Here is a 10,387-nt window from a genome sequence, read left to right as displayed (position 1 = left end):
GTGGTCCAATGAGTCTATAATATTAGTGGAAACATGGGAGACAATAGTATGGTTGCTCTTATACTAAAAAAGAATTTTAAAAGAGAATGTTACATTATTTTAACAAATATAATAGCTCCTGCTATTTATAAATCGCTTTACAAACAATAGATTCGTGGTTTCTTAAAATGTTTTACTAAAACTCCCACACGATTCTGTTTACCATCTATGTTGAATATAAGTTGATTAAAATTTTGATCATAGAGAGCTGTAAGGTTATGGGTCCATTTGTAAAATGTTACTACAGTAGCTTAAAATTTTGGTTAAATCACGACTTTGGTATGAAATGTTCTCTAATTACTAGTTTAATAGTTTTGAAGTATCATTTAGAAGAGAGACCCAGTTAACGTTGCTGCTTATGTAGCTGTGAAGTTACGGGTACATCTCTTAATGCCATTCTCGATTCAGTCCCTCCCTCCTTGAGCAACGATATAAATTGCTTGGTACGTACCAGAATTTCTTATTTACTTAGTATTTGATAAGCAAATTTTGTCACGAATACATGAAAAAACGAGGCTTTCAATGGCAAAAAGTACACAAAATATAGGCTAGGAGATGAGTAAATTGCAAATATTCGTGTCGATCCGAACTGAGGAACACAATCTCTATTCTCTTTCCATTTCAATTAAATTTTTATTTGACCCAAATCAAATCTATTTTTTTTTTGCTATTCATGTAGAAGAATTTGCAAAAGAGACGTTAATAATTCAATTATCTTACTTAAACTTTGGCGACTTTTGCATTTGCTAAATCTAACTCAATTATTTTATTTAAATCTAAATTTAATAAATGCAAAATGAATATTTTTAAAATATAGAGCAAAACACATTCATAAGAATATATTTACATTTTGTTTTTAGAAAAACCGAAAAAAAGTAGACAAGACTTGAACCAAGAGTAGTGTTTGTTGCCAAAACATGGACGTTTAGTGCTGCAAAGGAGACGTTAAAGCCGATGCTTCTAGCAACGGCGAAGTTAACTTCATTCTTGTAAGAAGACTGCTTCGTGTTCCAGTTGAGGTAAGGATTTACTTGCCATACAAGCAACAACTCATTTTTCTACAAATCCCACCCATCTTTTCGCCCACCAAACTCCCATCTCCTATCAGACAAACTCCCATACAAGTCAGAGAATCTCCTAAGACACTTGCTTCTCTTCCTGTAATGGTCATTCGTATTCCCACTAATCGCTACACCAGAAAATTTCGAAGTGTCAATAGCAAAAGAGGGTCTCACATACTCCACAGCCTTTCCCAAACCACTCACATTAGCATACAAAAAATTCAACAAAACGTCTTCACAATTAAACTGCTCGTCCACAAACTCTCGACCAAGCCTCGCCTTCTCCGACTGATACAAACCAAACGCGAAACCAACGTCCATAAACGCTGCTCCAGTGAGAATCATATTGTATCCCTTATGACTTCTCGCAAACTTCTCAGCACTATAACTCATTGTCTCATCAACAAAACGCGGGTAGTATCCAACAAGTCTCTCCGGATACTCTCTCCACACTCTAAACCCTTTCTCGATGGTATCACAAGGCATCATTATATCATCGTCAAGCTCAAGAACGGCTCTTGTTTTAATCAACGGGTCGATATTGAACCTGTTGTTTAGAGAGTTCAGCTTCTCGACTCGGATTCTAACTGGCACGGCCGAGTCTAGCTCGGTAAGTTCAGGAGGTTGTCCTTTGTTCCATATGACAAGGATCTCTTTCACAGAAGGGCATCGAGAGTAATGCTTCACGTACATTTTTAGGTTCCAGAGACGTGCGTCGTACGTCATAGTTGCTAACGTGAACTGAGATACATGACCTCTTAATGTGTAAGGCAACACCGCTCCACTTCCACCGTATATATAACTAATCCCTACACATGTGAGCAAAGCTCCTAGAACTAATAACAAACCTAGTGTCAATCTTCCAAACGTGGAGTTAGGTTTCACAAGTCCTCTGAGAAAAGGCGGTACTCGGTTTAACCTAGAACACATCCTTCTTAACTGTTCAGACACAAAACTTGTTGTCTCCAAGTTCAAGACCGCATCGGTTCTTTTTCCTTTGTAGTATTTCACACACCAGGTTGATGGAACAATGCAGTTCAAGATCCCAAGAAAAAACCCTAGCAACACAACAAGTGTAATAGCACCTGCGAGAGAAGCAGACCCTAGAAAAACCCTAAAAACCAGATCACCTGATGTTACACGGTCACCATCAACAAGACCAATGTATTCGCCAGAGCTTAGCTGTAACACATCGAAGCGATGCTGCCTAACTCCGTTCCAAGAGTTTTGACCTTTATGTGACGTTTCTAAATCAAAGGGGACTTGGACTTCTCTATACTCTTCCTTAGAAAGAATCTCTATTTTATAAATTCGTATCTTTTTCTCATAACTCTCACTGGAAGCTTGACCAACACGGTAGAGATTACCTTTATGTAAAAACGCTCTCCCTCCGTTTCTTGCCCCGTTGTGGATAGGATTCTTCTTGTGTGGCTTCCATGGGCCAAGAGGAGTGGCGCTGTACCAAATTTCTAGATGTCCGAAACTACTATGATCTGATCCAAATAGCCAATAGTTTCCTTGGTGGTTGAGTATGGTGGAATCAACAAGCGGCTTTTGTAAGATGACTTTCTCTAGCTTCCAAGTTAAAGGGAAGTTAACAGCACGGTAGAGACGAAGCTCTCCTATCTGGTTGCTCTCCGGCATCATGTATATCTTTTAGAAAGAAACAAAAAAAAAGTATGTTAATATCATGAGTGTGTATCATGGAACTTTGCTAGTAAGAAACCGATCTCTCACTTGTTCGTTGTAATTGAAGACGAAAGGAAAAGATAAGTGCCAAGGCTCATCCAGAGCTATACCGAGAGGTTTCCAAGTTGCTCCTTTGTCGGTACTTTGTGCAACTCCTATGTCCCCTTGCATTGTAATGGGGTTTTTATTTTCAAAGAACATGTAAAGAGTATCACCCTGTTTTGGTAAGATAAGAATGAGAAATGAGACATGAGCAAAAGAGACTTATAACACTTTCGCTAGAGAATGTGTTCATGATAAGTCAAAGATACTGCAATGTCGATGATGCATGGTCGGTCCTAAGCATAGACTAGTGGAGTATTGGCCTACAACCTCCAAAATTTTAAGAAAAAATTACATATATATAACCCATAAAATTGTACGCAAAAAGTGTTAATAGAAATTCTTATTAAATTGTCTATAGCCTCCAAAATTTTGAGGACCTGTTTTGTGTCGATGAAGATGACTATAATGTGTATACCTGTACATAGAGAAATGGACCAGCTACAAAGTTGCTTGGAAAGCCATAATTGGTCAAGGAGACACATGTTAAAACTGGATTAGCTACAGGCCATGCTGCACTCTCGTTCCTCCATACATTAATCTGTTTCCAAACTCACCAGATAAAACGTGGTTAATATTGTTGATTCAAAACTCATGAACCCTAGCTATCAAACGATTTGCATTCTAATAAAATTGCACGAAACTGAGTAGATTAGGAGACTCACGGTTTCGATGGGTTTGAGAGTGAAGGGAGAATCGCCATAGAAAACGCCAATGGACCAGGAACCCTCGTTATCCTCTCTGCAACCTAGGGAAGAAGAGGACACATGATCCGTGCGTCCGATATGCGGCGGAAACGCGAGCCACGCGTACGTTATGGCAATCAAAGCGAACAACCCAAAGCAGGAAACGAAGAACAAAAAACGCCGCATGGAGGCGCTTGCGTAGGCGAGGGGATTATAAAGGTTACGAGTGTAATGGATAAGCGGATACGTTACTTGGCATGTCTGTTCCTTATTTTTAACAGAACCGGCTTTCGGATGACGTCATGCCACGAATTTTAAAGAGTTGGGACTAGGCCCAAGCCTGGGCATTGTAATCCAGATAAAATACCCCTGCCTATTGGACAATCATCAGGCCTGGAAGAAACTTTTTTTTTTTTAATTATGGATTTCATTACAAATTAGTTATAATCAATTATTATACGATAATAATAAACTAGTCACAAGATTTTTTTTTCTTGATTTCTTATAGATTCATTGATCTAAGACAACGATCCACCAGCTGTGCATTTTGTATTTCATGCACTTTTGAAAATATATCCGAGGAGTTCTTAATATATGCATTGTTACTATTTACGCAGAATTTGTTTTGAAATATATTGTCCATTAATTGGGAATGCACCCCCAAAATATCGTAAATTGTCAACAATATATCAATTGCCAACAACTCATAGTCATAGAGTCATGGTTGTTGCTAGCTATATAGAGAGGTACCATTTTCTTAATTCAGTATACATTACATTTATATTCATATATATATATATATATATGTATAGCCTGAATCTTCTTCTATAGTTCATAGAAATCATTTTACCCGAATAGTTTCTAAAACTCCATTGCTTACATACTAATGTCCAATGTTCAATTTACTAGTGGTCCATTTGTGTTTTTTTTTTTCAGTTCATGTGATTGTGAAGGTACCCAAGACTCGAGTAATAGGTAAAGTAATCTGATAAAGATGTTTTTCGACAAAGAAGTTTCTTGCAAACCTATGTTTGAATAAAATTATTTGACCCGAGCCACGAGCTAATCTGTCTGAAATTCTAGATATTCGAGACATTTTATATAGTTAAGCTTGATTTGGCTTTGATTGATTACTTAAGAAAGTTATAATATATTTAGAAGGTCAACGTAATCTAGACTCTGCTTCTGAATGGATACGTAGTTCAAAAACACTAATTAATATTTTAACTGAGAATTTGTTTTGTCCTTATAATATATATATAAACTTTCATAGTTTTTGTCATATAATCTCTTTGACTAGACGTGGAAGTTATTGCATTTTAATACTTGAGACGAGTACACTAAGTATAAGGATCATTGTCTTAAAACATCATATATAAAACTGACTGGCTACGTACTATGCCTGGCTGTAAATTTGAAAAAGATTAGACCATTATATTGGAGAGTGGGTGCGGACTAACTGAATAGTACATAAACTTTGAGTTTAATGCCCCCCAAAATATCGAAACATGCTAAGTGACAGTATAAACAGTATTAATCATGGAGAGCTCTATCATGGACGCTAATCCATAAAAGAACGATTGACAAAAGGTACAATTAATAACGAGAACGATGAGCATGTGTGTTCATAAATTCGATTTATTGTTCGATGAAAAGATACGAGATCACTATCTATAGGGATGTTAACATGGGTAGTTACCCATGGGTTTACCCAAATCCACTAATAATGGGTTGGGTTTTTATCCGTATAAGATTTATTGGGTCGATCATGGGTATTAATTTTAAAGTATATTTAACTTGTCGGTCATAAATCTAGAAATAACTTTAAAATTAAGAGATATGTGATTTATCAAAAATGATTCGCGATTGTATGAGGTCAAACACATGAAAAAAATCATTCTTTGATTGCATGGTTGGTAAACAAATCTTTCGAATCTTTGAAAAATTAATGTAATGCGGAATGAAACCCACAGACCAAAGTGGTCGGGGGGGAGGGGGGGGGAGGGGAGATATTACAATTTCATTCATCGCTATTGTGATTACATTTGGACCAGCCTTGGTCACTCTTTTTTTTTTGAACAACATGCATTATATTAATAAAGGAGTTTTACTACAAGATAGCATGGTTAAGTAGCAATGCAGGGGGGAGACATTACAATTTCATTCATCGCTATTGTGATTACAATTGGACCAGCCTTGGTCACTTTTTTTTTTTGAACAACATCAATTATATTAATAAAGGAGTTTTACTAGAAGATAGCATGGTTAAGTAGCAATGCATTCTTCACAAGCGAATCAGCATAAGCGTTACTTAACCTTGGCACATGCGAAAAGTAAACAAAGGTAAAAATAGAGGATAGAGACTCGATGTCCTTGAGAACTCCATAGAGCTCCATAGAAAATGTGTTCGAGTTGATAGCTCTAATGAGCTCGAGAGAGTCGGAGCGAATCCAGACGTTAGGTGTAGACTTGTGTGATGCCGCTAACAGGACTTCCTTGATACCAGCCTTGGTCACTCTATTGGACCAAAGAACCTAGAGATCACACTCCACGTTTCAAAAACAAGTGAAGTTTTCATCATAATTGATTTTAGTGATAATTTTCGATCAAAAAAAAATTGATTTTAGTGATAATAAGGACTTTTTGAAAAGTGAAGTCCCCCGGTACAGATGTTGAAAAATGACATGACTCAATACCAACAATGCCAACGACCTCGTGTTTGATTTTCATAGTGGAACCTCGACATAAGAAAAAGGAAAGAAGAAGAAGAAGATAAATCATTACTAAAGCTTAGCTATCTCTAGTACCCAATTGATCTATATATGATATATCAATCCCTTTAGTCAAAAGCATTTGAAGACAGCCCGATTCACATGCGAGTTTGGAATCCATCAACCCTTTAACAAACCCCTTTTCAGCCATCTACTAAACAAAGAGGGACCATAAATAATTAAATCCTACACAAACTTTTGGAAAGCTAAACCGTGCAAAGCTTCCTTTTCTTCATGTCTACATCAAAAACTGACCAAATGAGTTGTGGCATTTATTTAATTGTGAACTAGATATCAATCACAACAGTGAAGTAACGACTTCACAAAATTAAATGGTATGAGGACAATCGGAAAGAATCAAGAAAAGTTGATGGGGTTTGGTATGTATTCTATATTATATAAATGGTCCCAATACTTTCTAACTTTCCCCCAGCCTATTGTTTTACCATTTTAGCATATGGCATGTGGTTATATCTCGTTGAAGATATTATCGGCAATTCTCTGAAATAAATCTTTTTTAAGTTTTTGTCACAAAACATACTTCAAAAACTGAAATGATCAAAATAATATTTTTTAATTTTTTAATTTTAATTTTTTTTTATAAAAAAATTAGAAATCCTATCCTAAAACCTCACTGTTCAACTCTAAACTATAAACCCTAAATCTTAAACCCTAATCCTTAAACCATAAATCTCATTCCTTAACTATAAACCCTAATGTTTAGATTAATTAATCTTATGGATATAAGTATATATTAATTTTTTTGATAAAATATTTAAATCTATTTTGGTTATTTTTTATTTTTAAGATGTATATTTATGACAAAAAAAAAATTTAAGTCTATCATACGGAATTTCTCTAATATCTTTGTAAACAAAACCAGTTCTTAAATAATTGACTGTAAAGTCTTTTGTCGGTTTTGTTGCAAATTCCAAATAATTCGATTTTATATCGTTATCTGTTTGGAACTTAAAACAGTTGTAATTTTAAGTTTGGTTGTAGACTCAGTTTTTTAGGAAATTTTCATTTTTCTCCAGTTATGACTGGAGATTTATCTGTTCGCCCATTATGTATTTTTTTTTTGATCGAGGCCCATTATGTATATTTATATTTTTTGTGTAATGAAATATTTTTATATCAGTTTCTGGTGCAAATTTCCATCATAATTATATATGTTAGCCTTTTAGTTACATTGATTTTTCATTTTTATACAAATAATAATTTCTCTTTTTCAGTACTAGTACTGTATTATTTTATTTTTGTCATGTATAGTCAATAGATATAATATATATAGGATCTTGTAGATGATATTTGTTAAAAAGAATCTGAAATGAAACATAAACATCCAAGAGAGGACCATCATGATCATTACCCACTAAATGTTGAAATAAAATTCTGGAAACTAGTTTGATAAGTATTATATAAGGATAAATAAATTAATATGGAAACTAGTTTGATAAGTATTATATAAGGATAAATAAATTAATATGGATGCATGCACGTTACGTTTTACTTGCTTCGCTTGTCTCCATCGTACTTTACAACGAATAAAATGTTTTATACAATGAATACCTATTAACATAGCCACGTATGAATTGTATTCATATATGCAAATTGTCAACCAAGTAAAAATAATATAATATCATGTTGGCGATTTTTTTTACATCTAGCAGTTCTACCTAGCTAGGTTTCTGTTCACATAGCTACTCACATAAAACTGAAATTCTTGAATTATTCCTTTTTTCTTTGTTAAATACAGCGTGTGATATTCAAATTCACCTCAAACCGACACTCAATTTTCGATTTACCAGTTACATTAATCTGTTTCTGTTAGTTAAATTCCTTTCACATCATTATATTTAAGATCATTAATCTTACTATCTTAGATACGAGCTAGGTTAGTGATACCAAAATCCTCAACAACAAAAAAGGAGCTTAAAAAGCACGAACGTTCGAGTATCAAATTATCAATACAAGTTGTTTTTGTTGTCAACAACTAAAGTAGTTCAGAAAGATTGATCGAAAAGAAACACAGTGGTTCAGGAAAAAAAATCAAATTTAACTCAGAAAAAAAAAGGAAAAAGAAAAGCGTCCAATGTCCATGCATGTCCACGACGTAAAAGATTAAAAAAAAAATCTACTTTTCTGTTAAAAGTTAAAGAAAATAAAATAAAAAACAATAACGAGATTCAGATACTTAGGAAAGATCAGAGAGATCGTTTCTTCTTATGTACCTTTGTCTGGGCCTTCACCGTGATATTGCCAGTCACTTACACAGATCTACCCTACATCACACCACATGCATCCTCTAATAGTAAACACACGGCATCTCTTTAGATGATAGATTCTCTGCACAATAATACGTAACTACTTTTTGTAACCAAGCCTGTATACATCATGTATTATGTATATGCTGACTATTAGTTTCATATAACTATATAGTAATTTAATTTGTTACAGCTTTATACACTACTTTCTTGTAAGTATTTTTTTTCATGTATATATATTAAAACCGTGGTTAAAAAGAGCTAAGGATCAAACTTAGTAAGTATCTTTAAGAATCGTAAAAAGATATCCATGGAACCTTAATTCAATAAAAGGATTTGGCTACGTCCTTTCTAAATGGATCTTAATTGATCTGAACAAATAAAATTTAACAGATCGTAATTATATCCCAGATCGTAATATTAATAGATTTCACTTAGTAAACAATTTGTTAAATCTGACGAAAATATATTTTATATAAAATATGCATGTAATGTGATACATGATGCATGTACAAAAAGTAAAGTCCTATATACATGACATGTCTCTAGTTTCTTTAGCGGTACACGACATAAAATTCTAACCAAACTCTACGTTTAGATCTAGATTAAAAACTTCGATCTGAAATTTTAATCATTGTTATATAAAAACTAATCTCTATGTAATATTGATTTTCTTATCAATAAAATTAATTATTGTAAACTAATCAAAACTTGTACCAGTATGCATGCAGTAATGTTACTGCTTCACTATAAAAAATAATAATAAAAAAACAAAAAAAACTGCCTTATTATTTTCCAAACACATGGATGTTAGTATTTTAACAAATGTGCATGTTATATACTCTATATCCGCATTAGTAGAATTTGATTTCTTTTTACATTTTTAAATTTCCAAAAATAAAAGTATATGCATATTTAAAAGAAAATTCCATTTTTACCACAAACTTGATATTACTTTTCAAATTACTTTAGATGATAACCATCTTATAAATATTTTAAGTTTATTATGAAAAAGATAAAATTAATCCTCCTAAATCATTTATAAATGTTTAAAACTTATTTATAAAGGTTATAAACCTAACTGTACTCCTTTAATACTAAACCATAAATAATAATATCTAAACTTTAAACCTGAATGCTATAATATTTTTGAAAAGTGATATCTAACTTAGTGTATTTTAAGCAAGTTCTCCATATTTCTACATTGCATTTATAGAAATTTGATTTATTCGAAAAACTATTCTTTCTTTGTTAATTAAAGTAAGATTCCTTATATACAAATAGCTACCCTCCATTTTATTGATTTGATTCTTCTTTTAGTGGATGTAACTCTCACTCCAATTAACAGTACGAATCTATGCCCGCTTTTTACGTTATAATTACTATCTTCCTTAATTTTGCAATTAGGAGTTTTGTTATCTCGTTCAGTAGAGAGATGCATGTATATACTATGTAAGTAGCTGCTTTCTCTTCCGTACAAACAATTGATATTTAGTTATGTACTGATATGAAAAATAGTTATCAGAAGTTTAAAGTTGAAAGATTGTGTATAATTTTAACTGCCTAAGTTCAAGTAAAATTGACCAAGTTATATATATTAAAAACAAAAATCTCAAATTCTTGTAGATCTGTTTTTTTTTACGAAATTTATAGAAGAAATTTTACCACATTGTTATTTAGACTATTTTAATCAAAAAGAATACTTATCTTAACGATCAGCCTTAGGTATAAAGTACAAAATTTATTGCTTAATTAAGTATCAGAATTTCGTA

General features: G+C 33.1%; 1 protein-coding gene across 1 annotated transcript; it reads right to left on the bottom strand.

The window, feature by feature from the left end:
- Positions 1–202: 202 nt before the first annotated feature.
- Positions 203–10,141, bottom strand: LOC103850549 (glucosamine inositolphosphorylceramide transferase 1-like). The gene is made up of 4 exons (XM_009127314.3): positions 3,557–10,141; positions 3,310–3,432; positions 2,838–3,005; positions 203–2,753 (listed from the first exon to the last, which is right to left on the bottom strand). The coding sequence occupies exons 1-4, from the start codon at positions 3,761–3,763 to the stop codon at positions 1,098–1,100; spliced, it is 2,154 nt and encodes a 717-aa protein (XP_009125562.1). The 5' UTR covers positions 3,764–10,141; the 3' UTR covers positions 203–1,097.
- Between the last annotated feature and the right edge of the window lie 246 nt (positions 10,142–10,387).

This window comes from Brassica rapa, chromosome A02 (genome assembly GCF_000309985.2).
Source record: "Brassica rapa cultivar Chiifu-401-42 chromosome A02, CAAS_Brap_v3.01, whole genome shotgun sequence".
Taxonomy (NCBI): domain Eukaryota; kingdom Viridiplantae; phylum Streptophyta; class Magnoliopsida; order Brassicales; family Brassicaceae; genus Brassica; species Brassica rapa.
The sequence above is the reverse complement of the archived record's forward strand: the minus strand, read 5'-3'. Positions and strand labels throughout refer to the sequence as shown.

Excerpts from the sequence above, each read along its gene's own strand:
- LOC103850549 (XM_009127314.3), bottom strand. The coding sequence starts at position 3,763 with ATGCGGCGTTTTTTGTTCTTCGTTTCCTGCTTTGGGTTGTTCGCTTTG. Across the intron at positions 3,433-3,556 it reads CTCTCAAACCCATCGAAACC|ATTAATGTATGGAGGAACGA; the intron begins GTGAGTCTCCTA and ends GTTTGGAAACAG. Across the intron at positions 2,754-2,837 it reads TCTTCAATTACAACGAACAA|ATATACATGATGCCGGAGAG; the intron begins GTGAGAGATCGG and ends TCTTTCTAAAAG.